Source organism: Centroberyx gerrardi, chromosome 8 (assembly GCF_048128805.1).
Source record: "Centroberyx gerrardi isolate f3 chromosome 8, fCenGer3.hap1.cur.20231027, whole genome shotgun sequence".
NCBI classification, from domain to species: Eukaryota; Metazoa; Chordata; class Actinopteri; order Beryciformes; family Berycidae; genus Centroberyx; species Centroberyx gerrardi.
This window is the reverse complement of record NC_136004.1, coordinates 9,308,104-9,324,271: the sequence shown is the minus strand read 5'-3', so window position 1 is coordinate 9,324,271 and position 16,168 is coordinate 9,308,104. Positions and strand designations below refer to the sequence as shown.

General features: G+C 44.4%; 1 protein-coding gene across 2 annotated transcripts in view; it reads left to right on the top strand.

Moving 5' to 3' along the window:
• Nucleotides 1–861: 861 nt before the first annotated feature.
• The window catches only part of LOC139929399 (uncharacterized), a 28,451-nt gene continuing 13,144 nt past the window's right edge, over nucleotides 862–16,168 (top strand). For both annotated transcript variants that reach the window (XM_071922267.2, XM_071922265.2), the window contains exons 1-6: nucleotides 862–1,038; nucleotides 3,135–3,220; nucleotides 4,078–5,438; nucleotides 5,553–5,643; nucleotides 7,565–10,438; nucleotides 10,696–10,821. In XM_071922267.2, coding sequence (XP_071778368.2) covers nucleotides 4,093–5,438; nucleotides 5,553–5,643; nucleotides 7,565–10,438; nucleotides 10,696–10,821 — 4,437 coding nt within the window. In that variant the 5' untranslated portion in view covers nucleotides 862–1,038; nucleotides 3,135–3,220; nucleotides 4,078–4,092. The remainder of the gene's footprint in view (nucleotides 1,039–3,134; nucleotides 3,221–4,077; nucleotides 5,439–5,552; nucleotides 5,644–7,564; nucleotides 10,439–10,695; nucleotides 10,822–16,168) is intronic.

Below are 16,168 nucleotides of genomic sequence, written 5' to 3'. Positions count from 1 at the left end.
AAGGTGAATGTGCCTTCAAAATAAAGCGTTTCAGTGGCTGCTTATTCGTTTTGCCTAAGCCACTAGGTAATTGAACTGGAACGATCGTGGGAGTAGATATCCGTCACCTTGTTTTAGTGTTTGGGATTTTGTTAATGTATTTAGACAGTCCTATGGTGATGCAGCAGTAAATAAAAATGTGGGTAAACTATGGATGATCACCATAAGTCATACCGCCAATTACAGACAAAAACCACAGGACATTCATTTATGCCCTTCACCCAAAACGCAAATTCCTCACATATCTTACATCAGTCTGATACTACTAGTATAATGTGTACAGTGAATTTGACAATACAATTAATCCATTTTACTATGAATTAACCCCTCTCGCTCTCTCTCTCTCTCTCTCTCTCTCTCTCTCTCACTCACACACACACACACAATATATATATATATATATATATGTGTGTGTATATATATATATATATATATATATATATACATATATATATATATATATATATCACAAGGTATTGAAGTGGTGGCTTATTCTGTTTGACTCGACACTATGGAGCTCCCATTCTATAACCTTCAGGATATGAATAGGGCCTATATTCTGAAATTTGAGTTTTGGGGAAAAGATAACACCTTAAATTACTACAGATTCCTCACTAAGTATATAATTTACTTTTCACTGTGGTACTTAGTACTTGGTATTCCTAACAAAAACATGTTGCAACATGTGCGTCAATGAGTGGTTTTACTTTGAAAGCTGTGGCTGGAAGTCCTGTATTTCATTGTAGTTAGCTTGACACTGGTGTACAGCTAACCAGCCAGGCGGCTTGTTTAGCCCCTAGTCTAGTCTAGCCTGTCAACAACACTGCAACCTGACACGGGATAGCCAGCCAGTTGGCTAGCTAACTAAACTAGCTAAGTTAGCTAGTCTGCTAGCCTGCAGGTTATCCAACTGTCACAACTCGTAATTATCCAGCTACAGACCGTATGTTTGGAGTTACTCCGAAAAGACCAGGAGGCAAAAACTGACGTGCTCGTTTGGTAAGTTGTCTCCAGTTCGGCTAAACAGCCGCAGAAAGGCAGGTTCGGTGTTTCCATTTTGCGAATTCAGTGTCTTGAGTCGTTAGCTGTCGGTTGCTAGCCAGCAAGCTGTTGATGCATTTATTATTTTATTTCTCTTCTGAAGTAGCCGGGTCGTTGGATAGCTTAAACTTCACGTTTACTCTGGAGACGCCTCGGTCTTCAACACTTTTGCGGATTTTTGTCCATTATCTATGCTTGGGCAGGCTAACTTAACGTTACTCTCTTGCTACATTGGACCGGGTACCGTGCACGATACGAGGAAGGGAGACAAGCGGGACAGGACGGAGAGTAAACACTTGTTGCAAAGTTGTTTCTTCGCAATGTGGCAAGATTGATTTTTGTTAATAGTTGGTATGAAAAGATGGTCACTAAAAGTCCATCAAGTCAATGTAACAACAAAATAAATCACCCACTGATGTAACGTTATACGGTATACAGTGTAAGTTACTGTTCGACGCTAAGGATTAGGATCTCTTTTTAGGACCTCTGGATACAGAAGTAATCTATCTACTGGATTAAGGCGTTATTGAGATTTGAGAAGTATTACCGACATGTTTATTTTGCCACATAGTCTTCCTTTATTCTGACATTCGCGGAAAACCGATATGAAGTTGTGGCTCTAGGCGTTGCACTTCCATTGCAGGTCTGCAGCTAACATTGTGTTCTAGCTTTGTTCGGCAGTAACGTTACGTGAGAACTCGGCTGATAAAAAAGCATCCCTTTTCTTTTAGCTGGAGTTATCAGACTAATTGCTGTAGTAGCTGTCCGTTGTCTGTGTTAGGAAATTTCCTCTGTATAACTGGCTGAACCGGGTCATTGACTTGAAATCCTTTGATACTAACAATCAGAACCAAGACAAAACACAACAAACCCTGTGCTAGCCTACAATATGCTTTATTCTACAAGCTGTTTTGTAGGGTTTGTATGTAGGGTTGGGGATTCTTAATAGTCAAAGAAATTTGTCAGTGACTCTTGCTCCATCCACAACATAAGGATGTCTGTAATAAGCTTTCAGTATCCAACATATTATACTGAATATAATACTGGTGTCATACTTTTGGACTTTTGTTATACATGGCTTTCAGTGTTCATTGTGTGGGCTACTCATGTATATTGTCCACATTTTGTTGGCTGCACTATATGGTTTTGGTTGAGCTAATTTATCAACATGTGCCAAATTCTAAATAAAACTATTTCCCAAACTGAATATAAACTGTTTTGAAACCCGTCTTGTGTTGAAGTGCAGCATTTTGCTGGCTGTCAGACTACTTTATACATACCTCACTTTCTAAATGTCATACCGTAGGTCCAGCTGTTTAAGACACTTAGTAGACACTTTCCCAATCCCTGCTATGTTGCTGGACCCACCATCACAGTGAATGTTTAGCATTCCATCTTAGCAAAGGCGTTTCCTGTCAACATCTACAACCTCAAGTTTTCAATCTCTGTTAGCCAAGCACACTCACTCACTTTGCTCAATATCACTGTTTCCCTTTCTTTTAGTTTTCCATGTTTGATCCAGTGACTTTATGGAATCTGAATAATTAAATCAGCAGTTACATACAAGGAGTTTGCCTCCCTCAGTTGGTGTGAATAACATAAGGCGCACAGAAAAAAAACAGACATACAGTATAATGGCGTGATATGCAAAGTGGGAGACTTTAGACAGCACAGTATTTACGGTTAAAACTCATAAATTACTCAAATTCATAGATTGTATTTACACAGAGGGTCATAGTGCAAATATAAGCAGGGAAAGGTAAACATTGAGCAGCATTCAGGTAATTACTTTCCTCACGCATTTTGTCTGTTTCTTTTGTCTGTACATATGCCATCAACATGAATGTATGGGTGTGACTCTGTTTGTGTAAGTCTGTGTCAGTGTAAACATTATGCTCAGTTGCTTCCGTATGGAGGCCTGAGAACACAGTGCTGAAGCATTAGGACAGGCCCGTAGTAACGCCGCTGTGATTTGTCTACCACAGCCTCAAGGGCTGCAGTCTTGACAAGTGGAAAGCTGTGTGTTGTGTTGACTCAAAGTTTCTCACTCTCAGGTTCCCTTCCTTCTGTGTGATATGACATCGCTGCATGGTTACGACAGAAACCAGGGCTCCACTGCAGACGGTTGACATCTAGTCAGGTAAGTTATGGAGGGATTCTCCCCAGCCGTATGAGACAGCCTGCCTTTTTTCCAGAGCAAAGCAGTTGCCTCAGCAAGCTGTTTTGCATGTATCTCTTCTGGCATACCAAAGAGCGCAGGCCGTTATGGAGTATCTCAACACAGGAACATGTGGAAAGCATTATCAGATCTGAAGAGGGAGGCTCTTAAAGGGCTGACACAGAAGTACTTGGGTTGTTAATGTTGTTGCTCTTTCTCCTCAGGAGAGAAACAACTGATAGAAATCACTATCGTAGAAGTCTATCAACAGAACAAAGTCAGATGACCGCATTGCTCTTAGGTTATCTCATTTTTATCACTATGCTTGCATCAGGTTATAGGGTCAGTCAGTTTTTTTTTAAGATAAAGTTATGAAAGTGCATTAGGAGAGGAGCTGAATATTTAATGCCAGTCTGTTATTATGAGTTTTCAATGGAATCCCCTATTCACTGTCTAAGCTTGATCTGCCTGTTACAACATGTTGGAAAAGAACACAATGACGCACTGCTGGAGGTTCCAGCTCAGAGTTATATAATTTTGATCACTACTGCACCATTCATTCAGCTGTAAACATTTTGCTTTATCCTGCCAGAGTGATCAATAACCTTGTGTAAATAACTCTCACTCCGGTATAGAGTTGTGGTGTGGTGTATGGCACTCCCAATACAAAGTCCACAATAATGACTAGATGGAGGGAGTGCTATGAAGCTAATCATGAGTCTTATTTTGCATCATGTAATCCAGTGGTTGAGTACATTACCAATGAATGGTTATAACTATAGATTGAGTTTGGTTCCATTGTTCAACAGAGGTGTCTAAGTTTATCTTCCCACCTATAGGTGCTATTGGAGAGGATGGCTGCTCAGGTGGAGGTTCAGACTGGGGAGGTAGGAAGGACAGGGGTGGGAGGACGACTGCACCTCACTCCCCTGACTGACTCCAGCAATAAAAGCCTCATCGAGGGCTCTTCCAGCAACCAGGGGTCCCTTATCATCACTCCAGAGCCCAGTAAACCTGCCCCCACCCCCAAGCCACGGCTCACTCCCAAGCCTTTCGCTGTGGATAAAAACCCCACCATTAGACCCATACTTGCCCCTAAGCCCCAAGCTAAGCCCCGACCAGAGCCTACTCGCCCCGCTGGAATCAAACCTGTACTTCCAAGCACTCCAAAACCACAGCAACCAATTGCTATCGGCAAACCCAGGCCAGTGTCGACCAACCCAAACCGTCCTGCTCCTACCTCCTTTAAGCCTTCTCCTAAGCTGAACACTGGACAAACGACCAAGCCTGTAGTCCAGCCATTTAAACCAGCCCCTCCTCTTGCCGTTGGAGACCCCAGCAAACCCACTCCTCCTCAGCCAGCAGAGAGAGAGAAGTCTGGAACATCAAGATTGCCCTATTCCAGGAGCCCTAAAAAGCCCCCTGCGGCAGAGTGGTCTGGAACCACTAAAATGGAGGAGGAGAAGGACAAAATGGCATCCAGTAAAGGGCCAGGTGGGCCCTCAATGACCAGAGCCAAGTCCATGGGTTTCCTCCTTCAAATAGGGCAAGGGGAAGAGGAAAAGGAAGGGAATAAACATGAGGCAGCTGTTCCACTCCGACCCCAGCCGAGAGGCTCTAGACCCAGACCTGTATCAGCCATTTTCCTTCCCTCTTCCACCAAGATGGAGTCGCCGACTCCTGCCCCTCGCTGGGCCGGGAGACGACCCCTTTCAGCTGATCTTACGTCCAAGTTTGAGTCTATTGGCCTTTCGCTGCACCGTAAATCCCCCAAGGCGAATAGCAAGGAGAACACTCCGGAGGAGAGGGCACTGCTGCGGACGAGAGAGACGGAGAAAGACCCAAACGGGACCACAACCACACCACAAGCTGCTGATGGTGTAGCCAAGCCTGCTGTCCCAGACCAAGGCAACAAGAAGAAAGAAGAGGCAAGTGAGAAAGAGATGGATGAGGATAAGGGTGGAGGTAGCATCAAGAGACGGATCAGTCTCCTCCTCGATTCCTCCTCCTCTCCTGGGGCAGCTGCCACAGGCCAAGGGTCAGAACCTCGCTCTCCAGTGCAGCCAATTCCCGAGGCTGAACCACCGCTGGGTGTTAAACAGCGAATCAAGCAACTGACAGAGGACACACCGCCAGCCCAGAGTCCCCTCGTGAAGCCAACACTAAAGCCCCGCCCCTTGCCCCTTGACCTGACCAAAAGGTAAGAGCTGCTCTTCATGTCTGTCTTTTGTTTGCTTTTGTCCCTTGTCTTTGTCCAGGAGTTCCATTGTCATGCATGGTCTTGTCTTGTGTGATGTATGTTTTTCTTCATCAGGTTTACCTCTGAGAGGTCAGCAGACCTAGGCAGTCCCTCCTTCAATGAGGCGACAGACCGCCATGAGAATGACAAAGATCCTCAGAGGAGGGTAAGAGAGGATTAAGAACTGTTAAAGATTTGTGATATTTGGTTGCTACTGAGCACAGACAATATGTATCAGGGAGTAGCGAGTAGCCATTGGGGGGGTCTGTTTATTTTTTATTATTGGTATTATTTTATTCCTTTTTTTAAACCAAATTTTTTACTATTTAAGTGTTTTCATGTGATGTGGCTTATGTGACATGTTTATTTGTTTGCCCTGAGCAGCAGCACTTTGTGTCCAAGACAAATTTACCCGTGGAAACAATAAAGTTCATCTTAACTTACTTGCCAAATGCTTATAGATGGATAAGAAGTTAAGTGTGAACTAGATGGAGGATGATAGGATAGGGTTAATTTGCATGCTTTTACATCTCATCTTGTCTTGTTCTACACCACAGGCACTTTATGTTTTAGTGAAACAGATGGCAACCATTTGAATGTATATCAGCTTATGTACTTATTACTGTAAAATAAGGTGTTCATGGGAAAATGCATGGTGAAATACACCTTTTTAAGAAAAGTGAGAGCTCGCAACATTTGCTCTGGACCCATGTCTGTCTGGAAATTTTCCCTGGAGAAAATGGGGCATTGCACTAGAAAGAGTGTCACTGCCATAGAAGTACAAAGCTCTGAAACCTAAGACGGCAGGCACATTAATCATCCCTGGTGGCTGTTGGTTATGAAACATGCTGAGAGGAGATCACTGGGAAAAGGTCAACACAGAGAGGCTTTGATTACCACCTCTGCACCACACCCACTGTTATGAGGCCAACACCAAAGAAGGGGATGCCATTTCTACATTGACAGTTGTTCACTCAATCACTTTTACTCCTTTGTGTGCTGTATTTCTCTCCTGTTCCGCTGTCAAACCAGATTTGTTCTAATCTCTGGTTTTGTAGTATAGAGGTGAAGTATTTCAGTTCAAAGTATGACGTTTTTTTAAGGCTGCTAAAATTATTCCTTACATCAGATAATCAGTGCACTCAGGCGCCCCAGAGGCTCAACCGGTAGAGCAATATTCCACTCAGTTTTAACATGGGGGTTATTCGGCACTTGACCGCCATGAAAACCATAATATAAACTACTCACCAAGATCGGATGCAGCTGGACGAGTTTGTAGCGTTCAGATTTTTACTTCCCATTCATTTGAAAAAAATAGAAAATAGCCTCATACTCATATTAATATATAACTCATATTTAACACGTTCATGAACATATTCAACAACATATCCCGCTACTGTGATTTTCAACTGACCAACGTTTTAGAACATAATTTTGCCAAATAGCATTTTTATTGATAGAAAAGAACATAGTGGAGGGATCCCATTTAGGAGAGATAGTTCCTGTTTGGGAGACCGGATCTACTTTTATTTTTAAATAAAAATTTTAGTGTAAACCAAGAATAGAAATGCAAAATGACAAAGGGCCCAGGACTGCTTTGTTGTCTTAAAAGCAGGATCTGTTGTTCAATATGTTCACAAACATGTTAAATAAGTTTTTAGGCTATTTTCATGGCCTCAATCAAATGAGTGGGAAGTAAAAATCCGAACCCTACACACCCATCCCAGCTGCATTCAATCTTGGTGTAGTTTATATTATGGTTTTCATTGCGGTCAAGTGCCAAATAACTCCCATGTTAAAACTAAGTGGAATATTGCTTTAAGGCAAAGCGCTTCCTGCAGCAGCATGGATTTGAATCCAGCCCTTGCCCTTTGCTGCATGTCATCCCCCTCTCTCTGCCCTCACTTTCCTGTCTTTTTCTACTACCTCTCAATAAAGGTGTAGGTGTAAAAAGGTGTAAAAAAAAAAAAGATAATGCTATGTTAAAATGGTAAAAAAAAAAATCTGTCAAAGTGAATAGAAAACAATTTGCAGAGGTCGGATTATTATCACCTAACAATTGTCAGTAAATCTCTGAATTTCCTTAGGTTGAAGAGTCAGCGACCATCCACAGTGACCAAAAGAACATGGAGGAGGACAGCAAAGACCCCCAAGAGCAGCTCACAGAGGCCTCCATGGCTAGAGGTTCTGAGGAGGGACAGACGGCGGGCAGCACATCCAAGGAAAGTGGTCCCAGCAGTGAGGTACAGATGGTGCGAGCGTCCCTGTTTGAGAACGTTGTGGAGAGGTACAGTGTGCTGGTGGTGGACGAGGATCAGCCTAAAGACAAGGCCAAGGCCTTGCTCAGGAGCTTGTCACTCAAGAAAGGGAATAGTGAGAATGAGGGAACTCTGGTCACCGCCACCTACAGAGAGCCTGTATCTCCATCAAGCCCGCTGCGGGTGTTGCATTCCTTTGACACTGTGCAGGCGGTGGAGGAGAGCAGGGCGGTGAGCGAAAACATCCCCTTGGCTCAGTTGGAGGACAAGGCCATGACCCTACGCTCCAGACGCTCAGAAGGGAACAGGCCAGCGGCAGAGAGGACCGCTCCGGCTCAAGGAGAACCTGATTTGGCCTCGATGCCAGAGCAGCAACCACGATACCTGAGAATCGGAGCTCTACACAAGTGGACTGCTGCAGACTTGGAGCAAGAGGCAGGCGTGGAGAAAGGAATACGAAAGGAATCGGAAAGGGAGAGACAAATGGCTTTGGAGAAAGAGAGAGAATGGCAGAGAGAGGCAGAGAGGGAGGAAGCAGCCGCAGCGCCTAAACGTTTGAAAATGCTACAGGCAGACGAGCAGACTAAACCCAGGGCCACCTACTTTGCTTTGACCGGACAAATACAGGAGCCAGTTTCCCCTGGAGATGAAGGAGCAGACAGAGGGGACATGGCAGCGCCCTTTGATGATTTTTCTGTGAGGTCTGGACAGTGGGGCTCTCAAGGGAAGGTTCTTCCATTAAGGAGGAATCCATCATTAGATGAAGCTTTTGGAAAAAGCCCACAAAGTCAAAATCAAGGTGAGGAATCAATGGAGAGGAGCCAAATATCAGAAAGCGAGAGGGGATCGGCATGGGACAGACAGGCGACAGAGGAAGAGATGGAAGTTGAAAAGCAAAGAGAATTAAAGAGGGAGACAGATAGACAAAAGGGAAGAATGAAAGAACTGGAGAGAGAAAAACAGAGACAACTAGAAACTGAGAGACAGGCACATTTAGAATTTGCACGAATGAAAGAGAGGGAGATGCAGAGAGAGTTTGAAAGACAAAGACAGAAAGAGTTTGAGAAGGAGAAACGAGAGCTTGAGAAACGACGTGAGTTGGAAAGACAGAAACAGCTAGAGCTGGAAAAAGAAAAACTGCAAGAATTAGAGAGAGAGAGACAAAGAGAACTGGAAAGAGAGAGACAGCGAGAACTAGAAAGAGAGAGACAACGACAAATCGAGAGAGAGAGACAGCGAGAATTGGAAAGGGAAAGACAGAGGGAGATTGAAAGAGAGAGACTGCGAGAGCTGGAAAGGGAGAAACAGCGAGAGCTGGAGAAAGAAAGGCAGCATGAGCAGGAGAGGCAGAGACAAAGGGAGCAAGAAAGACAGAGAGAGCTGGACAAAGAGAGACGGCTGTTGGAAATGCAAAAAGAGAGACAGCTGGAGCTGGAGAGAATAAAGGAGATGGAGAGAAGACGGTTCTTAGAGTTTGAACGACAGAAACAGAAAGAAAGGGAGAGGCAGCAGCTTTTGGAGCTTGAGAGAGAGAGACTTAGGGAGAAGATGGAGAGAGAAGAGGCAGAGAAAATGAAACGGATGGCCATACAGCAGGAAGTGGACAGACAGAAAGAGCTGGAGCGAGAAAGAGAACAACAGAGGGTGATGGAAAAGGAGCGTCTGAAAGAGTTTGAGCGGGAAAGGCAGAGAGAGCTGGAGAGACAGAGACAGAAACAACTCGACTTTGAGAGACAGGAGCTGGAAAACCAGAGGTTGAGACAACGTGAATTTGAGAAGGAAAGGCAGAGGAAGGAGGAGTTGGAGAAGATTAAAGAGATGGAGAGAAGGCAACTCGTGGAATTTGAGAAGCAAAAGCAGGTGGAGAGGGACAGACAACAGCTTGCAGAGCTTGAGAAACTGAGACTGAGGGAGAGGATGGAGAGAGAGGAGGCAGAGAAAATGAGAAAGATAGCCAAACTGCAGGACGCAGAAAGACAAAGACTGAAAGAGAAGCAGAGGAAAGATGAGCAGGAGAGGGTGGCATTGGACTCATCACCTCTCAGGCCTAAAGTGCTGGATCTAGACTCTGTGCTCCGAAACGACCCATTTTCCAAAGCCACTTCTCAACACAGTGACCCTGCAACCCGATGGAAGCAGGCTTCTCCCAGAGCAGACGAGCCTTACAAACCTGTCATTCTTGACATAGACTCTTTCACATCTCAAACTCAGCCCTCTCCCAGTAAAGACGTGTTTCCTGTCGCTGGTATTCAGGGTATAGAGGCGGGGAGTGGGGCTAGATCACAGCCTCTTACCCCTGAGAGGGACGGTAGCCGAAAGGTGCCACCAGAGGCTTCACTGGGTCGTCCAAGCCCAGTATGGACGGCTTCAATTCAGGACCCATGGGAGCTGAGGCCAGGTGAGATGTCGGTGGACAGACCGATGGCTGGACCTGAGCCACCCCGGAAGCCTGCCAACAAACCTAGCCTAGAGCAACTCCTCCTCAGGCAGGAGGAACGGCTCCTGGCCCCAGAGAGGCGCTGGTCTGGTGTGCCGGATGAGCCGCCGCACTTGGCCCCTTTCCCCAGGAGAGAGGCCAACACTGCTAGCTCTCCTGGTAGAGTCAGCAGCACTCCCATGGAGCAGATCTGGTTCCCCAGAGAGCCAGAGCCGCATGACAACAGGGGAGAGGTCTCGGGCCATAGGAGATCACAGGGATTCCAGGTGAGGGAGACTGACCCAAGGTGACATGAAAGACTGAGAGGCAAAAATACATCTTTTCATGCGGAAGTGTTAGGTTAGGTTATGTCCAAGGATTGTAGTATCTTTTGATCAGTTTCAGTATACTGAAATCAGATTTGTTTACGTAGAAAATTGGTGGGGATGCTACTTAGGATTGTCTATGTAATGAACAGCTTTCAGGCTAGGCATATATTGCGCAATGAAGATGAGGAGTTGACTCTGGTGTCCCTGTGTGTCAGGAACTGAACAGGATGCGGTCCCGCAGTGTGTCGCGACGGTCGGCCCCCTTGAATAGTGCCGTGGAGGGAAGCCTTTCCAGGATGAGGAGTCGCAGTGCCCACAGAGAGAGGGACCGTCACAGCTGGGTGAGTCAGGCTGCATTTTTGTTTCTCAGCACCAACAAAACTTGCTTCTATGAAAGCCCTAACTGGATGCAATTCAAAAAAACGGAAAAAACACTGACTGAGTCTCTGCTTCAATGTAATAGTTGGCCGTGAGCCCTTTATCTTGGTCACTGTTTACGTTTGGACGGTTTCTCACACATCACTCTGGTGATGGGGAGGGAATTGTGTGTGTGTGTGTGTGTGTGTACTTGTGTGTGAGCATTTTTTGTGTTAATGTTTGACAACAAATGTGTGTTTATGCCTATTTGAGTGAGTGAGTGTATGTGTTAGTCTGCGTGTGTGATGAAGAGAGGCATTAGGTGGAGCAGGAATGCAGTTAGTTGACTGGAAGATGAGAGCTGAATGCAGCCGAGTTCAGGAAATAATGAGTTGGTGACTAATGTTGAAGGCATCGTCTCATAGAGTCACCTCCACTCCCTCCCACCTCATGTTCCAGGGAACTGGCAGCCAAACATCTTCTCAGGCCTGTAATTCAGGATTGGATTAGTCAAATGGTTAATGAGTACATGTTCACACTACTCACTTGACAGCACCCTGTCACCAAGGCTCAGAGAAAGCTGTGCAGTAAAATGGCCCTTAATGGTAATGATGTGTTCTGCAACCAAGCAGACACGTAATACTCAAGTGACTTTGTTGGTCCTCGCTACTTGGTTACTTCTGACGTTTATGACTTCTACCAACGTAGTCCAGGTCTGCCTTTTGTTTCGAGGATATAAATAATGATACCAAGCTTTTCATTTTGCAATAGGTAAGTTAAAATTTGTCTGCATGTCTGCAAGCGCACTCAATACATTATGTATACATACGGTATGTTCATCATCTACATCTAAACAAATGTACAATGTTTATGTGATATACAGTGATGGGTTTGGTCGCCTATTTGTCAGTGAGAGTGTAAGTGTAGGAGCTGGTTAAAGGCCTAAGACACTATGACCCAGAGGTGTATTGATGCTTAACATTGCACACTGCCATGACATGGAGCCGGGAAGCCCCCAAAGATTAAGTCACCATGAGTTTAGGGTCACTAGCACCATCTAGTGGTTGCACTTCAATTGTGTGAGTGTTAGCCTTCCCAGAGTACTAGGTTAACTGTTAGTTAACCTAGTTACTAACCTACATCTACTGACCTAAATGTAGGTTAACTGTTAGTTAACCTAGTTATGTGAACATTTCTGCTGTGCATACTGTGCTGAGACCTGACCTGTTATTGTTTGCTGTAGTCAGTGCTTAATTATTTTTGGCAGCTTGAGCTGTGTCTGGTTCTAGCATTTCTTTGGAGGTTTATGTAATGCCCAACTGATATATTGATTACGGATGTTGCACAGATCTGATATCCAGTATCGGAATATGATCTGATACTATCAAATTTTGATTTATTGGTATTGGCTACAGGTTGTCCAATCAACCTTGGGTCCATTTATTTATTTAGTTTCCCTCCTCCAATCCATTCATGAAAATTAACGTTGAAGAAAGTATTTGCCGTAAACAAGTGTGGTCCACCACTTATAGCAGTGCGGTGCATGGTTTGAAAGCAGCTGGATAACTGTCATGTCTGCAGTCTGGAATTACTTTAAACTGGAGACCGAAAGCTGTCAAACGGCTAATTGTAATGTTTGCAATGCTGTGTTTCGAGGGGTGGCAGCAGCAGAGCTAATTACAATACGACTTGTTTAATCAGGCATTTGCAAGAAACACCATTTGGTGTAATGAGTTCTCAAAGATAGTAGCTCAGAAGAAGTCTATGCCTAACCTGCAAACATTAGAGGATGCACTGAACGTGATAAATGACTCCATGACAGAGAAAAAGCAAAAGAAAAATAACAGAGAGGATTATTGAGTTTATTGCAGTGGATTTCCAGCCCCTTATCGCTGTGTAATGGAGCATTAGGAGCCATGCTACAGTTTGCCCTCTCAATACTATCTTTCAGACACTGCCCTCCTGCAACTGTACAACAACGTGTGTAAACAGCTCTTGGATTGCTTGAAAGATGTGACTGCAATTAGTTCCACTACAGGCTGTGGGAGTTCAGACCATTTGATTGTGCACTGGATTGATTCAGGCTATTGTGAGCTGGATTGATTCAGGCTTTACTTTAAGTGCAGTGTAAAAATAAACATCTTTGAATTAATTACAAAATTATTGGATCGGTACTTGGTTGGTATTGGCAGACACTCAAAATTTAATACCTCAGATTGGTGTTGGAGTCAAAAAAAATTGATCCGGACATCCCTAATAGTGATGTGGTGATACTATCAGTCTTTCACAATCAGTATCAGCAATTATGTTCCTTTGATAGAGCAATTATATCACCACAAACAGGACACTAAAACACAGTGGCATGGTTATATTTAAGATTTTCCTATTTGCTGTATGCTTTTAAGCAAAATAGCAGCAAGCGTTTTAGAAATCTGGTTGAGATTTTGGACAGGGGATATAATGACGTTGATGATGTTGAGTAATCCGTCAGTATTAAAATCCGCCCGTATCAGCAGATATCGGATATCACACCACAAAATCATCCATTAGTCAGACCCTAGTTTATATTTACTGGGAGAAGTATCTTCAGACACACACCCTGAGATCATACTTGCATGGTGACATCACTGAGATAAGGCAGAGGGTCTGAGGCTGGTGAGCTGGACAGAGCAGAGATGGGCACCGGGCTGAGAGCTGTGTTGTACATGTGGTCATGCTGTCTGACTCCACACTGCCTCTGGGTAAGTGACAGCACAACTCTTTTATTACGGACGTTTTTATTCTGTAAGCCTCATGTGTGCCTCTCACAATAATATTGAAAGTAGCATGTCATTCTCTGTATGCTCTTTAGCTACAGCCTGTATCGTCTGCTTCCTCAGTGTGTGGTTGCTGGTTGGTTGCTGCGGCTGCGGCTGCGGCTGCTCACTGCTTGGGTGACGTCAGCAGAACTGGGGAAGTGATGTGCAGCTGTGAGTCATTTCCCGGTGGATGATGTTCAGTGTTGCGCTCATTCCTCAAAAAATATTGAATTGAATATTGAATTGAATTACTGATTACTATTTACTTAGTTACACTACTTGTCATATTACTTTTAGGTTACCCCCCCAAAATTGTTTCACTTGTGCTTCTGTGTGTTAGTTTCTAATGTTGTAATCCCTTTGCTTAATAAAATCAAAGTAGCTGGAATACTTTCACCTAGAGAAAGTAAAGTTTTCTGCCATCTCTCATCCAAGCTAGATTATGGTTATGCTGAAAACAAATTTGTGGTTAGGGTTGGGATGTAGTTTTGATAATCAAGTTGATAATTGGAATATTATTACTGAAATAATAGTAATTTGTTACACTACTTGATACAGGGAAAGTAATAATATTACTGTAACACTTTACTAGCCAACATATGTCACATCTACAACAAGTAATTTAGCACTTTTAGGCTCAATTGCCTTGTCCTTAATAGTCCAAATACTCAGGAGGGGGACAAGGCAGCCATTTTAGGGATGAGGAGTATGTGAGAGGGGTGTGTTTGAGTGCTTTGTTGGAAACTGAGAACCTTACAGGAGACTGACTTGCCTTTAGCACAGCACTTCAAAGAAATAAGAAGATTACCAGCAGGGGGCATATGTGGACAGCGATGTAGCTTATATGAGCCCCTGTGTCCCAGTTTGCTCTGATAAGAGTTTAACTCTCTGAAGTGTGTCTGGAGTACTATTGTTGTCTTTGATTGTATCAGTTGAGAGACGATGTTCATTGAGAGCTGGTCGGTCTGTGGCAAGTATTAAAAAAGTTAGAGGGAAGCCCCTTAAGGTTCTCTGGCCTGTGCTGCGGTTTGCGTCTGAGAGAGATTTGTTTAAACAAACTCTGTCTTGAGTGTTGTGATTCCTCGTTTTAGCTATGCTCTCATTGTGCTGACAGACCGGTTGACAAGCACACAATCCCACTTCAGTCGTACAGCCACACCTGTCTTTTCCACTCCTCTCTCTCGCTCTCTCTCTCTCTTTCTCGCATGTATTATCAATCTATTTATAGTTTACTCCTCAACATGACCATGCACTTGTGCCCATTCCTATATGTTCATATCACTATTCCTTTTCCTCTATTTCTCTCATGTGTTCTCCATCTATTATGAAGGGAGGGACTACTTAAAAATAACATACAAAAATGATTTTGTATGTGTCAATATACATCACTCTCCCTGTGTCCCTCCTATGTTTGCTTCCACCCCTCCTCCCCTGTGCTGGCTGTGACAATTCACCGTCTTGCACTGCAACAGAAACGGGCTGGAGTGCCAGAGCACCGCAGAACATATATCACCCTCCCCTCTCCCTCCCGCACTGAATCAGGAACCTCCCATTCTCTCTCTCTCCCTCTGACTCCACTCTCCACTCCCTCTCTCCACCCAGTTTCTCCTTGACGGTGAGTCCTACAGCATTGGGTACAGGGAACAGGACTGGCTGACGCATTTTCTTCTACCTGCCCGTACCTGCAGGAAAAGGCAAGGAGAGAACATTTTCTCTCTCTTGTCTTCCCTGGATTTTACCTTCCCACCACAGTCCTCTCTCTCATTTCTTCTATTTGGCACTGCGTTGACTGCTCTCCGGTTCTCCTTTGGGAATAGAAATGACTACAGCAGCTTTCGCTCCGTCACCAGCTGTCCTGGACCGTTCCTCCTCGGAAGTTTTTTGCCAGCAGAACAACATTGTATCGGGCACCTTGGAAATGTAGCCTTGTTGGATGTCATATTTCCACTTTTAACCTGGGCATAGTTTCGGAGGAGACGCAGTAACGCCGACTCTAGGAGAGCTGTCAGGTTGGCTGTATTTGAGGCTGGGATCAGGACAGATAGGCTCACACCTGGAGAACTGGCAGAGGTTTCACTTAGTACTGTTATAAACCTAATTCTCACTCTCTGTATTATTACTCTTAGCTGTATGATAAAGTCTGTATGATAAAGCTGGATACCTGAATGCTGTGCTACACATGAATGCTATATTCGGGATGTGATATTACCTCACGTCACCTCTCCAGTTGATTTGTTGCTGCTTCTTTGTGTACTTGATGCCAGAGAAAGATGGTTGAGAAACCTGTTGGTAGGCAGTGCAGCAGTTTTTCATGCAGTCTCATAGAGTAGTCCCCTGCATACTTAACAGTGAGTGTCTGTCATAGAGCAACCTTGCATATCCTTTTACATGCCCAGTTGGTTAGCGAGGCAGGCATATCATATCAAGCATATCTTGTGTGCATTGAAATAGACAGCAGAAAGCTCCACAGTTCACTTCAGGCCGACAGCCTGGAGCCTGACAGTGATGAGTTCAAATGGAGTCCTGATGGCTC